The 24,656-nt window shown below is 45.9% G+C and overlaps 1 protein-coding gene across 1 annotated transcript in view; it reads right to left on the bottom strand.

Annotated features, from left to right (window-relative positions):
• Positions 1 to 24,656, bottom strand: part of LOC126095129 (soluble guanylate cyclase 88E) — a 421,452-nt gene that overhangs the window by 147,326 nt on the left and 249,470 nt on the right. Inside the window, exons 3-5 of the mRNA XM_049909837.1 lie at positions 22,017 to 22,143; positions 14,692 to 14,846; positions 6,503 to 6,708 (exon numbers count right to left, since the gene is read on the bottom strand). Of these exons, the coding sequence (XP_049765794.1) occupies positions 6,503 to 6,708; positions 14,692 to 14,846; positions 22,017 to 22,143 (488 nt within the window). The remainder of the gene's footprint in view (positions 1 to 6,502; positions 6,709 to 14,691; positions 14,847 to 22,016; positions 22,144 to 24,656) is intronic.

Below are 24,656 nucleotides of genomic sequence, written 5' to 3'. Positions count from 1 at the left end.
TGACGGACTTTGAGCGAGGGCGTATAGTGGGCATGCGGGAGGCCGGGTGGACGTACCGCCGGGTTGCTCAACACGTGGGGCGTGAGGTCTCCACAGTACATCGATGTTGTCGCCAGTGGTCGGCGGAAGGTGCACGTGCCCGTCGACCTGAGACCGGACCGCAGCGACGCACGGATGCACGCCAAGACCGTAGGATCCTACGCAGTGCCGTAGGGGACCGCACCGCCATTTCCCAGCAAATTAGGGACACTGTTGCTCCTGGGGTATCGGCGAGGACCATTCGCAACCGTCCCCATCAAGCTGGGCTACGGTCCCGCACACCGTTAGGCCGTCTTCCGCTCACGCCCCAACATCGTGCAGCCCGCCTCCAGTGGTGTCGCGACAGGCGTGAATGGAGGGACGAATGGAGACGTGTTGTCTTCAGCGATGAGAGTCGCTTCTGCCTTGGTGCCAATGATGGTCGTATGCGTGTTTGGCGCCGTGCAGGTGGGCGCCACAAGCAGGACTGCATACGACCGAGGCACACAGGGCCAACACCCGGCATCATGGTGTGGGGAGCGATCTCCTACACTGGCCGTACACCACTGGTGATCGTCGAGGGGACACTGAATAGTGCACGGTACATCCAAACCGTCATCGAACCCATCGTTCTACCATTCCTAGACCGGCAAGGGAACTTGCTGTTCCAACAGGACAATGCACGTCCGCATGTATCCCGTGCCACCCAACGTGCTCTAGAAGGTGTAAGTCAACTACCCTGGCCAGCAAGATCTCCGGATCTGTCCCCCATTGAGCATGTTTGGGACTGGATGAAGCGTCGTCTCACGCGGTCTGCACGTCCAGCACGAACGCTGGTCCAACTGAGGCGCCAGGTGGAAATGGCATGGCAAGCCGTTCCACAGGACTACATCCGGCATCTCTACGATCGTCTCCATGGGAGAATAGCAGCCTGCATTGCTGCGAAAGGTGGATATACACTGTACTAGTGCCGACATTGTGCATGCTCTGTTGCCTGTGTCTATGTGCCTGTGGTTCTGTAAGTGTGATCATGTGATGTATCTGACCCCAGGAATGTGTCAATAAAGTTTCCCCTTCCTGGGACAATGAATTCACGGTGTTCTTATTTCAATTTCCAGGAGTGTAAGTCGCACTAGCGTCCTATATGCGGGCTCCTTTACAAATGAAGCACACTTTCCCAAAAATCTTCCACTAAACCGAAGTCGACTACAGTCTTCAAAATGCTCGCATGCTTGATGCAGGCTGCAATATTTTCTGGCTGTAGCCACGTGGAAAGATATGAATTATTATTAAAACCTTAGTGTTTACAGACAAGGGAACAATTAACTTTCTGAGTCTTTACGGACTACATACATTGGCTACAGGTGGTCAACCTCGAACACAATGGACACCAGACAGTGCCAGCGCCCCTTATAACACTATAGCTCTAATACTCTATTGACTGATTTTGCCTTTTGTTTTATTTTATGTCACATCATTGAGCTTCTGTAAATGTGTTAGATTGAATAGATAACACAAAATTGTATACTCCTTTCTTTGTAAAAACTTTGATGTCATGATTTGATTCTGTATAATGTGGTGTACCTGTCATTAAAATTCTTTGTCCCAATTGGAGGGAGACAAAACTTACTGTATATATTTGGAATTTGTTTAAATAGTTTTTTATAGAAATGTTAATATGTTTTATTTAAAATGTTTGTTTGCTGTTATGTAAAGTGCTGACCTTCACTAAGGGTTCTTAGTTATTTTGTATGTAAAAGGTGTTGTGGTTCCCCTTGGGAACTGAACTGTGTAGCGCGCGCAAATTGTGGTTGGCCTAGGTAGGAAAGGTGGAACCAAGAGTCAGTCGGGGACGAGCCACCAAACAGTCAACTGCTCATGTAAAAGTTGTGTATTGTGCTGTTTCCGAGAGAAGCTTTTCCTGACACTTTCCAATGCCTCGGATGGATGGATAAAGAGCTGGAACTATTCTGAAATTGGTACCTATCATCGTCACCAAGAAATGACAGAATCCAGCCATTCTACTTGCGAATCCACCTACCAACATGCATTCGCCACCACGTTGCGCAATCACTAGAAAAGAACCAAGAATAGTAAATATGTAAAATGAAGGATCAGCTCATTGGCTGTTTTAGTGTGCGCAAATATAAGGTGACTTATACTCGAACTCTTTTACCTACCTTGATATTTTTATCCCTAGTCACACAACTACTTAGGGTCATTCCCATGCTAAAGTGATTACCGAGAGTCCTTAATGGCTCTGAACACTATGGGACTTAACAGCTATGGTCATCAGTGCCCTAGAACTTAGAACTACTTAAACCTAAGTAACCTAAGGGCGTCACACAACACCCAGTCATCACGAGGCAGAGAGAGTCCTTATTGAAAGAACATTAAAGCTAAGTGTTTTAGCAGAACTGAGTAATATAGTGACTAATGCTTGCTGAAAATAATTTTTCCATTAAAACTGCTTATTAAAATTTTGTTGCCAACTTCTAAAGTGAAAGTTCTCAAAACTGAGGCTTACAAATTTTTGCTTAGTAAGTGATCACAGTGCAGTCTGTTGAAAATCAACCAAAGGTTATTGTCTTATAACCACATCAAGTTGTGTTCTACTGCAGTAAGAGTTGAGAACTGGTACTGTTGAAGGTTACATGTGCATACTTGTTAAGAGCTTGTTTCTTTAGTGTATTGAAAGTGTGTTTAGTATGCGCTGCTACAGTGGTCAAGATTAAGAGCCCCCCTCCACTGAAAGTAGTTCAAATGCACAAAGTTACTTAATTATAGCAAGTTTAAACTACACGTCCTATTCAAGTGAACTTCTGTACAATATTGGTCTCCCCTTGTGTATTAAAAGTGCATATTAATGGTGTAACAGGATCAACAGTTTGTCTATTGTGCTCTTGCTAGATAACGATTAATAGAAAGACCACTATCTATGAAAACAATAATTTCTTAATTCAAACGACAGTGTGAAGTAATCTGTTAGTGAAGTCTATTTAATTTTCATTCTAAATAAAAAGGTATTTAGGTGAGAGAGACTTAACCTATGACCAGCTTATAATCTTGCAGTGAAATACATTTACAATTTTTTGTCAGATAGGAAAATGTTTGAAAAGTAATATTGAACTTATACCCAATTTATGATCCTGCAGTGAATATTAATAGTAACATTATTGAGACAATTCAAGAACCTTCAACATCGCAGCGCGTCAGCAATCGTTGGTTAATATATTAAAAAACTAGAAACCCGCCTCGATTGCGAAAAAAGGACCTAGTGTTAACCTAGGTTCCGGCGTAGATAACTACACCTTCTTCAGCACAATAAAATCCACAAGTGCCTCAGAAGACCTTTGTCAATGATTAAAAGAACACCATGGCTATACATTTATAAACGAAAGGAAAACACAAACAGTACATATTTACAAAGTCAAACCACTACTTAACATAATGGTGTACGCTGCACCTCACTCCGGCCATGACCCGCCATAAACTGCAGGTACTAATGGTCGCTCACTTACACGCCCGACCCGCTACATATGCACATGCGCGAGACAAGGGAAGTTACTTGAATGCGCCTGCGCATACGAATATGAGAAAATTTATACATGGGTCGTGGCTAAATAGCCCATATATTCCCCACCGTGAATCAACATATATCAAAAAATAGAATGGATAGAATAAGTGACGAGCTAAATAGGAGATGAAACCTAAAAGTAACCGCACACGGTTGCTTGTGCTAGGAAAGAAACATATATGAAGCTACCTATGACAACAGGAGGAACTCTTAAAAACTATTCCTGAAGTCAATAGTTAGCCTGGGGGAGGGGGGGAGGGGCTGAGGGGACGTAATCTAAAGACGTCGTGGTAATAAAGATATAGGGAAAAAACGTGAGGTGTTCAACGGGCTAAAATCACCATCATCGTAAAAAGAAAATGAAGGAAGAAAAAGAAAGAAAAAAGATGAACAGCTTGACTAACCGCGCTCGCCAATCAGGGCGCGCGTGTGAAAATCCCCAGGTCATCAGATTTACAAGTATGAAGAACAAATTAAAGGTGTGAAACCTTCAAAAAAATTTCTGTTTCTTAGTAGGAGTTGGTCGTTAAGGATATTGTCTTTATCATGTTGCAAATGCTTAAAGATCTGCATTTCTTCCAAAACATCCAGTTTTAAGCCCTTAACCTCGGCATGAAGTAACTCGATATTAACTGGGGGGCTCGGCGCATGAGCCGTTTGCACAAGGTGTTCCGCATAAGTAGAGCCCTTAGTACCGTCACCGCTTCTAGTAGGAGTATGCTCTTTATACTTGAGACCCAGAGCTCGTCCCGTTTGCCCGATGTAAAATTTTGGACAATCCCCGCATGTAATTTTATATACTCCTGATTGGGAAAGTTTATCGCTCTTATTGTGCAAGGAGTGGATTAAATAGTACTGTTTGTGTTTTCCTTTCGTTTACAAATGTATAGCCATGGTGTTCTTTTAATCATTGACAAAGGTCTTCTTAGGCACTTGTGGGTTTTATTGTTCTGAAGAAGGTGTAGTTATCTACGCCGAAACCTAGGTTAACACTAGGTGCTTTTTTCGCAATCGAGGCGGGTTTCTAGTTTTTTAATATATGAGACCATTCAGTTCGACTAAGTCCTCAAGGTAATAGTGTGTTTTGTTATCTGTTATATTTATGTAAATAATTTGTTCTGCTCTTGCCGTTAGGTACAACCTTAACGTTAACATACTGTATTCAGATGCCAGGGTTCATTGCACCCTCGTGTGGCAAAATATAGGTTGTGCTTGTCCGTTAAAGTTACTCATACTTATTTTCTTGAACAAGAATGTCAGTCAGTATCTTGCCTAATTAGGCTGGCGACCGTTTTCTTTATTCTTCGAGCAGTGTAGATAAGTAAAATATTGTTTGGTACTGTTTAAATATTTACGTAATTTTGAGAGTGTAAGAATTCAAATACCTAGGGGCACTTTTCACTGAGAACTCGTCATGTGAAGCAGAGATCAATGCCAGTATACAAGCAGGAAACCGATCTTACCACAGCCTAGCACAACTGCTTCGGTCCGAATATCTCTCCAGACAGTTCAAGATTCGACTGAACAAAACCCCGATCCACCCTGTTGTTCTATACGGCTGTGAGACATGGAGTATCCGGAAACAGGACTTCCATAAGTTCCTTGTTTTTGAGAGAAAAGTGCTTCGGAAGATCTTCGGTCCGGTTCTGGATGCAGATACAGGGGAATGGAGGATCAGATACAACCAAGAGCTTGAGGAACTATGGTTCAAATTGCTCTGAGCACTATGGGACTTAACTACTGAGGTCATCAGTCCCCTAGAACTTGGAACTACTTAAACCTAACTAACCTAAGGACATCACACACACCCATGCCCGAGGCAGGATTCGAACCTGCGACCGTAGCGGTCACGTGGTTCCAAACTGACGCGCTTAGAACGGCACGGCCACACTGGCCGGCGTTGAGGAACTACGAGGTGTGGCTAGAAAAAAACCGGACTAGTACTGGTAAAACAATAAAACGAATGCAATAAGGCTGAAAGTCGCGTGGCCTGTCACGTGACTCTCGCTCCGCCTACTGCTAGAGTTTCATCTGCCTCCTGCACTCAGTCTGCCCGTGGCGTCTGTTTTAAGTAGTTGACGTTTTGTCTGTGCGTCGGAAAATGTTGAGTGTACAGAAAGAACAGCATGTTAACATCAAATTTTGTTTCAAACTAGGAAAATCTGCAAGTGAAACGTTTGTAATGTTACAACAAGTGTACGGCGATGATTGTTAATCGCGGACACAAGTGTTTGAGTGGTTTAAACGATTTAAAGATGGCCGCGAAGACACCAGTGATGACACTCGCACTGGCAGACCATTGTCAGCAAAAACTGATGCAAACATTGAAAAAATCGGTAAACTTGTTCGACAAGATCGCTGCTCTGCTCTGATTGTTAAACGGTGATCTTGTCGAACAAGTTTACCGATTTTTTCAATGTTTGCATCAGTTTTTGCTGACAATGGTCTGCCAGTGCGAGTGTCATCACTGGTGTCTTCGCGGCCATCACAGATGGCCTCGGAAGCTCCTGGATTTCACAGCTACAGGAAAGAGAGCGCCAGGGAGACCCAGGAAGTGGTGGAGGGATGGACTCCATGAAGATTTAAACCAAGTGTCAATAGATGTGAATGGATGGCGGATGGCAGCAATGGACAGAATACGGTGGAGGAGGAAACTTGTAGATGTGTGCGGTCCACTGGGCCTGATCACGTAGTAGTAGTGACTTTCACTTCCGATAAGCCACCTCCGTTAGGTACAACACGGTCAATATAACGAAATTCCTCTCAGAGGGTAACACTGCTCTGTTGCTTTATACCATAATTTAACAAAATAGTTCCATTACACGATCAGCTTCCCACTTTCAGGTTATGGTATAACAGTAGCAGACGGTAGCGTTATACCCTGACTGATCGGAGTAGGCTACTCACCCGAAGACGATGCAGAAGGGGAAGATCTCGAAGAGCATGGAGGCGCTGATGGGCAGGTGCTTCTCCTCGCGGGTCATGGTGAGCGAGGCGAGCGTGAAGGCGCGGTTGTCGAACGTCAGCTGGAAGGTCACGTGCACCGTGTCGAACAGCAGCTCCTCGCGCACCAACTCGATGCGCATCTCCTTGTGGTAGAAGTGCCTCGCCACCTGCCCAACGGCAAACAGCGACACGTCAGTAACGACGCCCGTCGTTCCTGCACTATATCCAGACTGAGGAGAGGCGCGGCTAGCGAAGACCTGCTGCGCGAGCATGGCGCTATAGGTAGGTGGTTACCGACCTCTCTTAGACCATGATTGCAATCCGTCTGTTGCCTCTCCCCCCCCCCCCGCACGTAACTAAAATGTACACTACTGGCCATTAAAATTGTTACACCACGAAGATGACGTGCTACAGACGCGAAATTTAACCGACGAGAGGAAGGGAAGAAGTTGCAGTAATATGCAAATGATTAGCTTTTCAGAGCATTCACACAAGGCTGGCGCCGGTGGCGACACCTACAACGTGCTGATATGGGGAAAGTTTCCAACCGATTTCTCGTACACAAACAGCAGTTGACCGACGTTACCTGGTAGAACGTTGTTGTGATGCCTCGTGTAAGGAGGAGAAGTGCGTACCATCACGTTTCCGACTTCGATAAAGGTCGGATTGTAGCCTATCGCGATTGCGGTTTATCGTATCGCGACATTGCTGCTCGCGTTGGTCGATATCCAATTACTGTTAGCAGAATATGGGATCGGTGGATTCAGGAGGGTAATACGGAACGCCGTGCTGGATCCCAACAGCCTCGTATCACTAGCAGTCGAGATGACAGGCATCTTATCCGCTTGGGTGTAACGGATCGTGCAGCCACGTCTCGATCCCTGAGTCAACAGATGGGGACGTTTGCAAGACAACAACCATCTGCACGAACAGTTCGACGATGTTTGTCAGCTCGGAGACCATGGCTGCGGTTACCCTTGACGTTGCATCACAGACAGGAGCGCCTGCGATGGTGTGTTTAACGACAAACCTGGGTGCACGAATGGCAAAACGTCATTTTTTCGGATGAATCCAGGTTCTGTTTACAGCATCATGATGGTCGCATCCGTGTTTGGCGACATCGCGGTGAACGCACAATGGAAGCGTGTATTCGTCATCGCCATACTGGCGTATCACCCGGCGTTATGGTATGGGGTACTATTGGTTAACGTCTCGGTCACCTCTTGTTCGCATTGACGGCAATTTGAACAGTGGACGTTACATTTCAGATGTGTTACGACCCGTGGCTCTACCCTTTATTCGATCCTTGCGAATCCCGACATTTCAGCAGGATAATGCACGGCCGTATGTTGCAGGTCCTGTACGGGCCTTTCTGGATACAGAAAATCATCGACTGCTGCTCTGGCCAGTACATTCTCTACATCTCTCACCAACTGAAAACGTCTCGTCAATGGTGGCCGAGCAACTGGCTCGTCACAATACGCCAGTCACTACTCTTGTTGAACTGTGGTATCGTGTTGAAGCTGTATGGGCAGATGTACCTGTACACGCCTTCCAAGCTCTGTTTGACTCAATGCCCAGGCGTATCAAGGCCGTCATTACGGCCAGATGTGGTTGTTCTGGGTACTGATTTCTCAGGATCTATGCACCCAAATTGCGTGAAAATGCAATGACATTTCAGTTCTAGTATAATATATTTGTCCAATGAATACCCGTTTATCATCTGCATTTATTCTTGGTGTAGCAATTTTAATGGCCAGTAGTGTAGAATGAAAGCCTTTTCTTGGAACACTTCAATTTTTAAAATGATGAAATGTGTGTTTGTGTTTGTGTTTGTGTGTGTGTGTGTGTGTGTGTGTGTACGTGTGTGTGTGTGTGTTTGCGTGTGTGTCTGTGTTTGTTTTAGAATGAATGATGAAGGAATTCGTGGTGCATCGCAAGTGCTACCCACAATTCCGTCTCAGATAACAAAGCTAACTATACGCACTGAGGGTAGACACTTCTTACAAAACATCCTTTTTTACTCCTCTCCATTGCGGCACTTGCTTGACCTACACACTGCAACCCCATTTAAAATCAAACAACTTCAAATGTGTGCACTTTATTGACTGTTTGTAAATTACTTGATTGCTGCACTGTTTACTTCCGATCTGGCAGAAATTGGACGATTTCAGGCTGTTAATACTTTGTGTCTAACCACTCTAAAAATAATAATAATAATAGTAATAATAATACTGTATATAGCACTATAGTAGCTCTTATGTAATTACTGCTGTGTTGTGCTGGCAATTAATTCAATTAACTGTTTCGAAGCGAGTAATTAAACAATTTCTGGACTACTCCAGGTAGTACCTGCAACTTAAAGAAGACGTTTTCTTGAGATATTTAGCATTTGTTACGTAATGTCTCTTTTTTATTATCAGCAATGTACAGGACAAAGCACAAGGTGTGTATGTAGCGGGTGGACTGTGTGAGGAACTGTAATCTCCACAGTAATGCCAGTAATTGAGAAAAAGTAATTATTGATACTTACAAAATCACCATTAGAGCCTTACAAATTGTGATAATAGTGATGATCCTTTGAAAATAATTGACAGAAACATAATCGAACCCCTTAGTTTTTACCCCACAGAAAATTTCATTTTACCCCTGAGGCGGCAATTATCCCAGACTGGGAACCACTGGTGTAGGTAGTGCTGGGGTCATTTAAATGGATTCAGGTATGCGAAACGTGACAGGGGAAGAGCTTTAAGGTTTCCGCTGTGTTTTGTCTGCAGTTTTCTGATACTTTCTGCTTTGTTTCACTGGAAGGCACTATTCATGCTAGGGGAGGCGACCAGCATATGTTAATAGTAATGATGATGGATGCACCTACATAAGAGCTCGACACTACGACGAAGTCACAACTAGTTTCCTATTTTGCCCCGATGGCTGGTAGGTGCCTGTTCTTCGTTGTTATATACAAGCTGATTCAGCTGCCCCTACTGCTGAGTTTTATGCAACCCGCAATCCCTTCAAAAGATTTTTCATATTCTGTCACTTGCTATACATAAATTATTAGTCCTGTAGAAACAATGAACAGGACCTTTTTGTAGGAAATTTAATGTAGTTAAATTTTGTACTGGGATGCTTTTTCGCTAGAGGCTGCAGTTTTCGAATTATTGAATGAACACGTAAATAAGAGACTTTTAATCGTATTTATATTAAATAACTCGAAAAATTGTTGCTTCACACAAAAATGTAACCCAGTACTATAACTTAACTACATTCAATTTCACACAAAACAGTCGTGTTTATTTTTTATGTAGGATTAATAGTCTGCACAAAGGGGATGACAGAATACGAAAATATTGCACATGGTATTTGATGGTGTTGTAAGCTGTATAAAAATCAAGTAGTAGGGACATCTGAATCGCCCTGTATATTACTTCAGTTATCAACTTCACATATAAGTAGTATACAGTACTTACTACACACTTCTGTAGAATAAATACCTTTTAAACCTCAGCTGCACCGTCCCAGAAGATTATGCCGTAGGAAAGTACTGAGTGAAAGTAGTCAAAGTACGCCAGGAATCCCACATGCAGGTCAACACAATGAGAGAGATACACTCCTGGAAATTGAAATAAGAACACCGTGAATTCATTGTCCCAGGAAGGGGAAACTTTATTGACACATTCCTGGGGTCAGATACATCACATGATCACACTGACAGAACCACAGGCACATAGACACAGGCAACAGAGCATGCACAATGTCGGCACTAGTACAGTGTATATCCACCTTTCGCAGCAATGCAGGCTGCTATTCTCCCATGGAGACGATCGTAGAGATGCTGGATGTAGTCCTGTGGAACGGCTTGCCATGCCATTTCCACCTGGCGCCTCAGTTGGACCAGCGTTCGTGCTGGACGTGCAGACCGCGTGAGACGACGCTTCATCCAGTCCCAAACATGCTCAATGGGGGACAGATCCGGAGATCTTGCTGGCCAGGGTAGTTGACGTACACCTTCTAGAGCACGTTGGGTGGCACGGGATACATGCGGACGTGCATTGTCCTGTTGGAACAGCAAGTTCCCTTGCCGGTCTAGGAATGGTAGAACGATGGGTTCGATGACGGTTTGGATGTACCGTGCACTATTCAGTGTCCCCTCGACGATCACCAGTGGTGTACGGCCAGTGTAGGAGATCGCTCCCCACACCATGATGCCGGGTGTTGGCCCTGTGTGCCTCGGTCGTATGCAGTCCTGATTGTGGCGCTCACCTGCACGGCGCCAAACACGCATACGACCATCATTGGCACCAAGGCAGAAGCGACTCTCATCGCTGAAGACGACACGTCTCCATTCGTCCCTCCATTCACGCCTGTCGCGACACCACTGGAGGCGGGCTGCACGATGTTGGGGCGTGAGCGGAAGACGGCCTAACGGTGTGCGGGACCGTAGCCCAGCTTCATGGAGACGGTTGCGAATGGTCCTCGCCGATACCCCAGGAGCAACAGTGTCCCTAATTTGCTGGGAAGTGGCGGTGCGGTCCCCTACGGCACTGCGTAGGATCCTACGGTCTTGGCGTGCATCCGTGCGTCGCTGCGGTCCGGTCCCAGGTCGACGGGCACGTGCACCTTCCGCCGACCACTGGCGACAACATCGATGTACTGTGGAGACCTCACGCCCCACGTGTTGAGCAATTCGGCGGTACGTCCACCCGGCCTCCCGCATGCCCACTATACGCCCTCGCTCAAAGTCCGTCAACTGCACATACGGTTCACGTCCACGCTGTCGCGGCATGCTACCAGTGTTAAAGACTGCGATGGAGCTCCGTATGCCACGGCAAACTGGCTGACACTGACGGCGGCGGTGCACAAATGCTGCGCAGCTAGCGCCATTCGACGGCCAACACCGCGGTTCCTGGTGTGTCCGCTGTGCCGTGCGTGTGATCATTGCTTGTACAGCCCTCTCGCAGTGTCCGGAGCAAGTATGGTGGGTCTGACACACCGGTGTCAATGTGTTCTTTTTTCCATTTCCAGGAGTGTATATTTATGCAGAACTGAGCCTTCGTGTCAGCTTATCGACCACAGTTTTTTTATCCATTTGGGTGCTTAAAAATTTCACACATGGAGCAAATACGATGTTAGAGAAATATTATATTACAAACCTCGTCGGTGTGCTCAACCTATCGGCAACATATTATCGTCTGGGGTACGATGGGGCAAGAGTAGCAGGTATCTAAGAATGGCTTGGCTTTACGTTGTATTCCCTTGTGTGAGAAACATTCACATTAACTGTTTATTTTAATAAGAGCGACTGAGGTTACACTTCAACATGCTTGTCTATCAAAACGTCTATTGTGATTTGTCGTCTGTAGGTTTGTCAAAGTGTTCATATTCGAAAATTTTTCTAGTTAATCTGATCAGGAGTGGAGAAACAGTTACTAGCAACTCCATCTCCCAACAACACTACTCGCAATGGTACACAACACAGAAACTTGTTTCAAATACTCACACGTAAAAAAACGGAATCACTGCACGCCAGTTGGCATATATCTTTCATTCACATACAGCTATTTGTTCATTTCAGCTGCTGTACCCAGTAAAAAATTCTGTCAGGGAGCCATGTGGATTGACACGTGCTCATAGATTACTTCCAGGGAAGATGGTGTGTTATTTACAGAAAAAGAAGCACCTTAAGCTGCTACTTGTTGACAAAAGTTTGTTCCTGATTGCTTACATCTTTGATGTCGTTCATGATATACACTCATGCTCATAAATTAAGGATAATGCCGACACATGATGAAACAAAGCTCTGATGGGCGGTTTGCGGGTTTAAATCACCTCGGGGTATGACCATGCGGTGCATTTGACCTGCGGTCGTCGCATGGTGGCGCTGGCAGCAGTCCCCATATGCAGAGGTGTGTTGGTGCATGTCAGAGTACAGTGCAGCGTGTAAGTGTGCAGATGTTTTCAGACGTGCTAATGCTGACTCTGTGTTGAAAATGGCCCAAAGAACACATATTGATGACGTTTGAGGGGTAGAATACTAGGGCGACTGGAGGCTTGTCAAACACAGCAGGTTGTAGCACGGGCCCTCTGTGTGCCACAAAGTGTGATCTCAAGATTATGGCAACGATTCCAGCAGACAGGAAACGTGCCCGGGGGCTACAGTATGGGACGTCCACAGTGTACAATATCACAAGAAGACCGATATCTCACCATCAGTGCCGGCAGACGGCCACGGAATACTGCAGGTAGCCTTGCTCGGGACCTTACCGCAGCCATTAAAACAGTTGTCTCTAGACACACAGTCTACAGACAACTGAACAGACGTGGTTTATTTGCCCGGAGACCTGCAACGTGCATTCCACTGACCCCTGGTCACAGGAGAGCCTCTGAAGTCGGGTGTCAAGAACACAGTACATGGTCATTGGAACAATGGTCCCAGGTTATGTTCACGGACGAGTCCAGGTGTAGTCTGAACAGTGATTCTCACCAGGTTTACATCTGGCGTGAACCAGGAACCAGATACCAACCTCTTAATGTCCTTGAAAGGGACCTGTATTGAGGTCGTGGTTTGATGGCGTGGGGTGGGATTATGATTGGTGCACGTACACCCCCTGCATGTCTTTGACAGAGAACTGTAACAGGTCAGGTGTATCGTGACGTCATTTTGCAACAGTATGTCTACCTTTTCAGGTTTGCAGTGGGTCCTACCTTCCTCTTGATGGATAATAACGCACAGCCCCACCGAGCTGCCATCGTGGAGGAGTACCTTGAAACAGAAGATATCAGGCGAATGGAGTGGCCTGCCTGTTCTCCAGACCTAAACTCCATCGAGCACGTCTGGGATACTCTCGGTCGACGTATCGCTGCACGTCTTCAAACCCCCACGACACTTCAGGAGCTCCGACAGGCATTGGTGCAAGAATGGAAGGCTGTACCCCAGCAGCTGCTCAACCACGTGATGTGTATGCCAACCCGTTGTGCGGCCTGTGTACGTGTGCATGGTGATCATATCCCATATTGATGTCGGGATACATTCGCAGGAAACTGTGGCGTCTTGTAGCACATGTGTTTCGGGACGGTTTTCTCAACTTATCACCAATACCGTGGACTAATAGATCTGTGTCGTGTGTGTTTCCTATGTGACTATGCTATTAGCGACAGTTTTGTGTAGTACCACGTTGTGTGGCACCACATTCTGCAATTATTCTTAATATATGAACATGAGGGTAGCTGCAGTTTGGTTTACCTTATTATCAGTTCTACAGTGAAGAGTGTGAGTGGCCTTTCTGATATAGTTTGCAGGGTAACAGATTTTTGTCTTACCTCCCTCGCTAGTCGTATGATGTAGAAGGTCTATGACTGGGTCCTCCAGACGGTCCTACTGTGTAGGAGTATCTATGGATTATCTCGATGATCTGTTCCATGATTTAGTAGTCTTACTGCTTGGATACCTCATCTGTTTCATACTGTATTTGGCTTATGGCTTGCTACTTTGGTCTGTCCAATTGTCTAATAAGCCTATGGCTTATCTTCCTAATCTGTTCCATTAGTGTAGCAGGGTTAAGGGTTACCTTTCTGATCAGCCCCATGGTATAATTGGCCTATAGAGTACCTCACTGTTCTGACTCGTGGTTTAGTACACTTGTTCTTCGTTGATCCATTATTGATCGTGGGACGACGGCTGGCTAGAACTTCTTGATGCAATAATTTACCAACAGACGTATGATTTGTAGAAGTTTATTTTATTTTATGAACTTCTATGTGCTACCAGTGACGGCATTACATTGATGCTATCTTCAGGCCCCACTCGTCATAGTCATAAAATCGCTATACACGGAAAGGGCCATATAACTGGATCCGTGAATCAATCGTCCTGCAACAGCTGAAGATGGCATCAATGTAATGCCGAAACTGGTAGCACATAGAAGTTCATAAAATAAAATAAACTTCTATAAATCATACGGCTGTTGGTAAATTATTACATCAAGTAGTACACTTATGGTTTACCTTCCTGATCCGTCCAATGGCGTAGTACACTTATGGCTTACGACCCTCAACCCATGGTTTATAGCTTACCAGTTTACCTTCCTGATCTGCCCAATGGCGTAGTACACTTATGGCTTACGTCCCTCAACCCATGGTTCATAGCTTACCTCTCTGATCTGCCCCATGGTGTAGTAGACGAAGCCGCGTCGCTTGCTCCGGTAGTGCAGGGTTAAGCCGTGGCGCGTCTCGTTCTCACAGATGAAGGAAGGCGCGCGCATGCGTGGGTACGAGAATTTCAGGTACTCGTGGAGGTTGTCCAGACCTGCGCAGAAACATTCGGCAATAGATTCCAGTTCTGACTGTGTCTTAAAGAATATAAGAGACAGTCAAATGAAAACGAGACAGATGGAAAAAAGTAAGTGAACTGTTTTTTATTTCAAAAGAAACCACTATTACTGTTAATTTGTTTACGCTTGTAAGATAACACGGCCACTGAATTCATGGGAAAATGTTTGTGGTTGCCTGCAGAACCACGACTCTATCCAGCCATATACACTCCTGGAAATTGAAATAAGAACACCGTGAATTCATTGTCCCAGGAAGGGGAAACTTTATTGACACATTCCTGGGGTCAGATACATCACATGATCACACTGACAGAACCACAGGCACATAGACACAGGCAACAGAGCATGCACAATGTCGGCACTAGTACAGTGTATATCCACCTTTCGCAGCAATGCAGGCTGCTATTCTCCCATGGAGACGATTGTAGAGATGCTGGATGTAGTCCTGTGGAACGGCTTGCCATGCCATTTCCACCTGGCGCCTCAGTTGGACCAGCGTTCGTGCTGGACGTGCAGACCGCGTGAGACGACGCTTCATCCAGTCCCAAACATGCTCAATGGGGGACAGATCCGGAGATCTTGCTGGCCAGGGTAGTTGACTTACACCTTCTAGAGCACGTTGGGTGGCACGGGATACATGCGGACGTGCATTCTCCTGTTGGAACAGCAAGTTCCCTTGCCGGTCTAGGAATGGTAGAACGATGGGTTCGATGACGGTTTGGATGTACCGTGCACTATTCAGTGTCCCCTCGACGATCACCAGTGGTGTACGGCCAGTGTAGGAGATCGCTCCCCACACCATGATGCCGGGTGTTGGCCCTGTGTGCCTCGGTCGTATGCAGTCCTGATTGTGGCGCTCACCTGCACGGCGCCAAACACGCATACGACCATCATTGGCACCAAGGCAGAAGCGACTCTCATCGCTGAAGACGACACGTCTCCATTCGTCCCTCCATTCACGCCTGTCGCGACACCACTGGAGGCGGGCTGCACGATGTTGGGGCGTGAGCGGAAGACGGCCTAACGGTGTGCGGGACCGTAGCCCAGCTTCATGGAGACGGTTGCGAATGGTCCTCGCCGATACCCCAGGAGCAACAGTGTCCCTAATTTGCTGGGAAGTGGCGGTGCGGTCCCCTACGGCACTGCGTAGGATCCTACGGTCTTGGCGTGCATCCGTGCGTCGCTGCGGTCCGGTCCCAGGTCGACGGGCACGTGAACCTTCCGCCGACCACTGGCGACAACATCGATGTACTGTGGAGACCTCACGCCCCACGTGTTGAGCAATTCGGCGGTACGTCCACCCGGCCTCCCGCATGCCCACTATACGCCCTCGCTCAAAGTCCGTCAACTGCACATACGGTTCACGTCCACGCTGTCGCGGCATGCTACCAGTGTTAAAGACTGCGATGGAGCTCCGTATGCCACGGAAAACTGGCTGACACTGACGGCGGCGGTGCACAAATGCTGCGCAGCTAGCGCCATTCGACGGCCAACACCGCGGTTCCTGGTGTGTCCGCTGTGCCGTGCGTGTGATCATTGCTTGTACAGCCCTCTCGCAGTGTCTGGAGCAAGTATGGTGGGTCTGACACACCGGTGTCAATGTGTTCTTTTTTCCATTTCCAGGAGTGTACCTCTTCATCTGAAGCGAACTGAAGGCCTTGAACGTCTTTCTACAGGAAATAAAAAATATGGAAATCGCGCGGGGAGAGATCTGTACGGTAAGGATGAAGTGTAAGGGCTTTCCACCGAAATTTCTGCAGTGAAGTCGAAACAATCTTGGGAAGATATGCCCCCCCCCCCCCCTCCGAGCAAGATATCCATTACTGAGGAACGCATGTGTAGAATAACATACCAGTAGCTAAAGAAGTTGAGCTTCTTATAAAGTGTGTATAGGGGAAAGGGGTATATCTTTCCCCCCTCCCCCCGTTTCATATTTTCCTAACTTGATGCGTTGATAATGCCGTCGAGTTGTGAGTATCTCTGTTCTCCGGAACAAGGTCTGTTGGAAGTTCAGGCTGCTTTGAGTAGGCTAGAATGTGGATGGAGTCGTAGGAACCAACACATTTACATCAGTTTAGCAGCCGAAAACGTTTTGGGTTAGCATCACATTTTGTTTACGATTCAATTCGCATATAATGCATGGTCTTGCGACTTCGTTATTCTTAGTCCTAGTCAGACCACGTGCCATCAGCATAGTCGTTTTTGTGTAGGTCAGTCTCTCCCCCTTGGCCAACAAGTTAATCTACGTGAGTTCGAGGAGAGCTTAACTGTCGTAGTGTGTAATTTGAATGAGTTTGGTCAGGTGTAACAGATTTTACGTATAATGAGTCATAGGCCCCAGTACGGGTACCTAGTAACCTAAATTTCACAAATAATTTCTCACCTAACTTCCTTTTGGGAACTAACAACATAAACTTGATTGCGGTTCCCATTGGCCCATCAACTTTTTACTATCATTTGCCTCTTAAGTATCCTTTTTCTTGTACTGACCACCATGTGTACTTGAATCTGTGTTTCGTGGTTAGGACTCCTTCCTATTAGAGAGAGCTAAATATAATGAGTAAAGCGAACCCATATTTCGATGTTATCAGTTTCACAGAATTAATTTTATGGGAATTAATGTGTCTTTTGCGAACTGTCTCTGATCCCATTGCCTGTCCCTAGCTTACTTCTCTAACTGCATGGTGCAAATTTACAAAGTTTAGCGGAGCCCTGTGTATCCACATGTTGCGATCTCAAGTGCTATGGACTGAGCTTTCATCCTTTGAGACGTCCTGTAATGATACGACTCTTTTTGTATTGGGACAGCATGCAGTGTTTTCCTTTAATCTGCCTCTTGTGTGATTGACTATTCAGTACAGTTCAGAAGTATTCATTTCCCATCAATTTCCAAACACATATTCTAAATCTTCTCGAGAGGTCTTTGCTGTTGATTACATTAATGGAATGTGTCAATTTTTCCATGTATGTACAAAGGACCACGTAGAATCAATACTTGACCATGGTGTCTCCTTCATGTACTACAATGAAGAGTCAAAGAAACTCGTACACCTGCCTAATATCGTTTAGGGCATCTGCGAGCACACAGAAGTGTCGCAACACGACGTAGCATGGACTCGGCTAATGTCTGAAGCAGTGCTTACACCATCAGTCCTCCATGGCTGTCCACAAATCCGTAAGAGTACGAGGGGGTGGAGACATCTTCTGTACAGCACATTGCAAGGCATCAAAGATATGCTCAATAATTTTCGTATCTGGGGAGTTTGGTGGCGAGCGGAAATGTTTAAACTCAAAAGAGTGTTCCTGGAGCCACTCTGTAGCAATTCTGGACGTGTGGGGTGTCGCATTGTCCTGCTGGAATTGCCAAGTCCGTCGAAATGCACAATGGATATGTATGGATGTGGTGGTGATCAGACAGGATACTTAAGTATGTGTCACCTGTCAGAGTCGTATCTAGACATATCAGGGATCCTATATGACTCCAACTGCACACGACCCACACCATTACAGAGCTCCACCAGTTTGAACAGTCCCCTGCTGACATGCAGGATCCATGGATTCATGAGGTTGTCTCCATACCCGTGCACGTTCATCCCCTCGATACAATTTGAAACGAGAGTCGTCAAACCAGGCAACATGTTTCTAGTAATCAACAGTCCAATGTCGATGCTGACGGGCCCAGGCGAGGCGTAAAGCTTTGTGTCGTGCAGTCATCGAGAGTACACGAGTGGGCCTTCGCCTCTGAAAGCCCATATCGATTATGTTTCTTTGAATGGTTCGCACGCTGACACTTGTTGATAGCCCAGCACTGAAATCTGCAGAAATTTGCGGAAGGGTTGCACTTCTGTCACGTTGAGCGATTCTGTTCAGTCGTTGTTGGTCCCTTTCTTGCAGGATCGGCGCCGGAGATTTGATGTTTTACCGGATTCCTAATATTCACGGTACACTCGTAAAATGGTCGTAGGGGAAAATCCATACTTCATCGCTATCTCCGATATGCTGTGTCCCATCGCTCGTGGGCCGAGTATAAAACCACGTTCAAACTCACTTAAATCTTGATAACCTGGGATTGTAGCAGCAGTGACCGATGTAACAACTAAAAAATGGTTCAAATGGCTCTGAGCACTATGGGACTCAACATCTTAGGTCATAAGTCCCCTAGAACTTAGAACTACTTAAACCTAACTAACCTAAGGACATCACACACACCCATGCCCGAGGCAGGATTCGAACCTGCGACCGTAGCAGTCCCGCGGTTCCGGACTGCAGCGCCAGAACCGCTAGACCACCGCGGCCGGCGATGTAACAACTCATCCAGACACGTGTTGTCTTACAGGGTGTTTCAAAAACTGACCGGTATATTTGAAACGGCAATACAAATTAAACGAGCAGCGATAGAAATACACCGTTTGTTACAATATGCTTGGGACAACAGTACATTTTCAGGCAGACAAACTTTCGAAATTACAGTAGTTACAATTGTCAACAACAGATGGCGCTGCGGTCTGGGAAACTCTATAGTACGATATTTTCCACATATCCACCATGCGTAGCAATAATATGGCGTAGTCTCTGAATGAAATTACCCGAAACCTTTGACAACGTGTCTGGCGGAATGGCTTCACATGCAGATGAGATGTATTGCTTCAGCTGTTCAATTGTTTCTGGATTCTGGCGGTACACCTGGTCTTTCAAGTGTCCCCACAGAAAGAAGTCACAGTGTTCATGTCTGGCGAATAGGGAGGCCAATCGACGCCGCCTCCTGTATGTTTCGGATAGCCCAAAGCAATCACACGATCATCGAAATATTCATTCAGGAAATTAAAGACGTCGGCCGTGCGATGTGGCCGGGCACCATCTTGCATAAACCACGAGGTGTTCGCAGTGTCGTCTAAGGCAGTTTGTACCGCCACAAATTCACGAAGAATGTCCAGATAGCGTGATGCAGTAATCGTTTCGGATCTGAAAAATGGGCCAATGATTCCTTTGGAAGAAATGGCGGCCCAGACCAGTACTTTTTGAGGATGCAGGGACGATGGGACTGCAACATGGGGCTTTTCGGTTCCCCATATGCGCCAGTTCTGTTTATTGACGAAGCCGTCCAGGTAAAAATAAGCTTCGTCAGTAAACCAAATGCTGCCCACATGCATATCGCCGTCATCAATCCTGTGCACTATATCGTTAGCGAATGTCTCTCGTGCAGCAATGAGAGCGGCGCTGAGGGGTTGCCGCGTTTGAATTTTGTATGGATAGAGGTGTAAACTCTGGCGCACGAGACGATACATGGACGTTGGCGTCATTTGGACCGCAGCTGCAACACGGCGAACGGAAACCCGAGGCCGCTGTCGGATCACCTGCTGCACTAGCTGCGCGTTGCCCTCTGTGGTTGCCGTACGCGGTCGCCCTACCTTTCCAGTACGTTCATCCATCACGTTCCCAGTCCGTTGAAATTTTTCAAACAGATCCTTTATTGTATCGCTTTTCGGTCCTTTGGTTACATTAAACCTCCGTTGAAAACTTGGTGTTGTTGCAACAACACTGTGTTCTAGGCGGTGGAATTCCAACACCAGAAAAATCCTCTGTTCTAAGGAATAAACCATGTTGTCCACAGCACACTTGCACGTTGTGAACAGCACACGCTTCCAGCAGAAAGACGACGTACAGAATGGCGCACCCACAGACTGCGTTGTCTTCTATCTCTTTCACATCACTTGCAGCGCCATCTGTTGTTGAAAATTATAACTACTGTAATTTCGAAAGTTTGTCCGCCTGAAAATGTACTGTTGTCCCAAGCATATTGCAACAAACGGTGTATTTCTATCGCTGCTCGTTTAGTTTTTATTGCCGTTTCAAATATACCGGTCATTTTTTAAACACCCTGTATGTGGCGTTGCCGACCACAGCGCCGTACTCTGCCTGTTTACATATCTCTGTATTTTAGCAAAGTGAAGAGGCCTCCGTTTCATCCTCTGCCATATGGCATCACTCTGATGCGGTATGGAGGGGCATGGGGTCAGCACACCAGCCTACAGACCATTGTCGACATTTAGACCTAGGAGCCGTCACTACTCGGTCAAGAAGCTCCTCCGTGGGCATCTCTACACTGAGTCCACTCTGGGCCAGTTTCTGCCACGAACCGTTACGGAGGACGAAAGCTGGATGCACCACTTTGCGCCGGAAACGAAAAGGCAGTCCATGGAGTGGCATCATCTTCATTCACCACAAAAGAAGAAATTCAAGTCAACCCCCTCTGCCGGAAAAGTCATGGTGGCAGTTTTCAGGGATTGTGACGGCGTCATTCTCGTGGATGTGATACCAAGAGGGTCAACCTTCAATTCAGAGGCATACTTGAAGGCTCTGAATAAACTCAAGAACCGATTCCGACGTGTTCCATTGGATAACAATCCAGCAGAAATCTTGCTCCAACACGATAATGGACGCCCACACACAAGTCTGAGAACCGGGCAACACATCGTCAAATTGAGTTGAACATCATTGCCTCATCCACCCTACAGTCCAGACCTGGCACCACCGGACTTTCATCTCCTTGAGCTGCTTAAAGATTCTCTACGGGAAACACACTTTGAAGATGACGAGGGTGTCAGTCATGCAGTGAAAACATAGTTGCGCCTACAGGAAAAGAGCTTTTACCAGCAGGGAATACATGCTCTTACACAACATTGGCGTACGGCTATAGGACGTGATGGAGGCTACTTAGAAAAATAGGACATGGACAAGACATGTTGATGTATATTGTCACCGGATTCTGACTCTTAACAATAAATATGTTCTGAGAAAAAAAAAAAGTGGGGCATTACTTATCGAACGATCCTCGTATTTATCTATCTGTCTACCTATCTATCTATCTACACTTCAAAACAGGGACCAACTGACATCTTGCTGGCAACACGTACTCTTACATGAGATATTAAAGGTCTAACGACCCGCTTATAATCTTTTATCACATGCCTGCCTGAAGCAGATCGCTTATGTTTTTCAGTGCAATCGGCACCACTCCGGTTTGTGGGAAAATGATTTCAGACAATTTGCTTACCCCTTTTTTAATGCAAACATGCTTAGCCTGTAGACCATGGCGTACGTCAACAGCCTGTGACGTGGAGTAGGAGGGGAGACAGGTGACGTACCGTTGAGGAAGTCCCTCATGTGGCGACCCAGCACGGAGAGGACCCGGTCGTAGCCGTACTGGCTGACGAAGCCCACAAAGTGCACTCCCATCTGGTCGAAGAACTCGCGCTCCGTAATTCCCAGCACCTGCAACGGAACGCAGCCACACCTGAAAATTGCTGTCTCTCACTCGAGGCGCTGGATTAGCATTGCCTTGCGTCTCGTGTTGAGACCAGTTCAAGTGCGCGTGCACACGTGCACACGCACGCACACACCCACGCACACACACACCCACATACACACACACACACACACATTATACACCTCCGATTAAAATCAAATGGCTCTGAGCACTATGGGACTTAACATCTGAGGTCATCAGTCCCCTAGAACGTAGAACTACTTAAACCTAACTAACCTAAGGACATCACACACATCCATGCCCGAGTCAGGAATCGAACCTGCGACCGTAGTGGTCGCGAGGTTCCAGACTGAAGCGCCTAGAACCGCTCGGCCACACCGGCCGGCTCACCTAAGATTACTTTTGGGCCGTTAAAGACATTTTCTTGGGACGTTGATTCCCACACACATCGCGGTCGAAGATGGCAGTTTGCAGTGAAAAGAGCACCAGGAAGACGTTCTGCGGTGCTGTAGATACCGCCTAGGCGATTCAACGCTCCTCGAAGGACAGCAAGGCTCTATAACCCTCCTGAAAGTGATTTCAACCGTTTGCAGTGGAATGCGACTACAATTTCTGCTCCGGTGCGCAGGGTGGAATCACTAGGTACCCCTCAGATCCATTCGACGAAATTTGAACATGATTCGAAGCAACAGACTGTCCTTTAATTGTATTGCGCTATATAGTATGGATAGACATACGTAGGTAAAAGGAATGTAACTGCGAAGAAACCTTGGGTAACAGAAGAAATTCTTCACCTGATCAACGTAAAACGGGAATACAGCGTTATAAGTCATTTATGAATGAACTTAATGGAAAGTGCAGAGAAGCCAACCCTAAATAGCGGCAGGAAACAAGAGACTAAATCGAAAAAGAAACGGTCATCCGAAGGACTAATTCAGCATACCAAAAAAATTACAATAACCTTTGGGGAAATTTGAAGGAAGGGTGTCAACGTTATAACTGCAAATGGAAATCCCCAGTCAAATTCAGAGGAAACAGTAGGCAGGTTAAAGGGTACACTGAAACCGTCTACGGTCGGGAGGAACTGTTTGATGACGAGTCAGAAAAAGAAATGAGAGTCGATATGGAAGATATGAAGGATCTAGTATTAAAGTGGGAATTTAAATCAGCTCTGGAAGACTCGGGATCAAATAAGGCATAAGGGACAAATTTTCTTCGAAATTTCTGAAATCATCAGTTTAAGTGGCGACCAAACGATTATTCATTTTGCTGTGTAGCATATATTAGACTAGAGACATACCATCAGACTTTCAGAAAAATATCATCTAAAAAATCCCGAAGATAGCAAGGGCAAACAAGAATGACAACTATCGCATAATCAGCTTAACAGCTCATGCAGCCAAGTTTGTGTTAAGAATAACATATAGAAGATTGGAGAAGAAAACTGAGAACTTTTTAAATGGTGGTCAGTTTGGCTTTAGGGAAGATGAAGGCACCAGAAAGGAAGTTCTGACTTTCTTCTCGATAATTAGAAGCAAGAATTACGTGAAAAGAAGACACATTCATAGCATTTATAGACCTAGAAGAAGTGTTCGACACTGCAGAATGTTCCAAGATGTTTTAAATTCTGAGAGAAACAGAAGTGAGCTATAGGGAAAGATGGATAATATGCAATGTGTACAAGAACTTAGAAGGAACAATAAGACTGGAAGACGAGGAACGAAGTGCTCTCATTAAAAAGTGTATAAGACAGGGATGCAGTCATTCGCCCCTATTTTTTAATCTATACATCTAAGAAGCAATGACGGAAATAAAATAAAGCTTGAAGAGTGCGGTTAAAATTCTAGGTGAAAGGCTGTAACTGATAAGACTCGAAGATGAAATTGACAGTTTAACGGGTACAGAATATGGCTTGAGAGTAAACTGAAGAAAGACGGAAATAACGACGAGTAGCAGAAATGAGATCAGTGATAAATTTAAAATCAAAACTGGGGACCATAAAGTAGACGAAATTAAGGAATTCTGCTACCTTGGAAGCAAAATGACATAAGAAGGACGAAGCAAGTAGTAAATAAAATGTAGAATAGCACAGGCAAAGAAGATATTCTTGGCCAAAGTAACTCTGGTAGTATGAAACATCGATCTTAATTAGGGGAGGAAATTTCTGAAAATGTATGTTTGGAGCACAGCATTGTATGGTAGTTAATCATTTTGGAAAATCTGAATGGAAGAGACTCGAAGCACTGAAATGTCGTGATCTAGAAGGATGCTGATAATTCGATGGAGTGAGAAGGAATGAAGAAGCTCTGCACAGAGTCGGCGAAGAAACTGGCATACGAAAAACAGAAATGAGAAGAAAGGACAGAATGATAGAATATGTGTTAAGACGTCAAGGAAAAGCTTTGATGTTGCTATAGGGAGCCGTAGATGGTAAAAACTGTAGGGAAAGGCTGAGGTTGGAAGTAGGGCCAGGTAATGTAGAGTAATCCACCGTTTCTTAGTGTGCCATAGAATCATA

This window comes from Schistocerca cancellata, chromosome 8, assembly GCF_023864275.1.
Source record: "Schistocerca cancellata isolate TAMUIC-IGC-003103 chromosome 8, iqSchCanc2.1, whole genome shotgun sequence".
NCBI lineage: Eukaryota > Metazoa > Arthropoda > Insecta > Orthoptera > Acrididae > Schistocerca > Schistocerca cancellata.
Note: the sequence above shows the minus strand (reverse complement) of the source record. Positions and strands in the feature narration are given on the sequence as shown.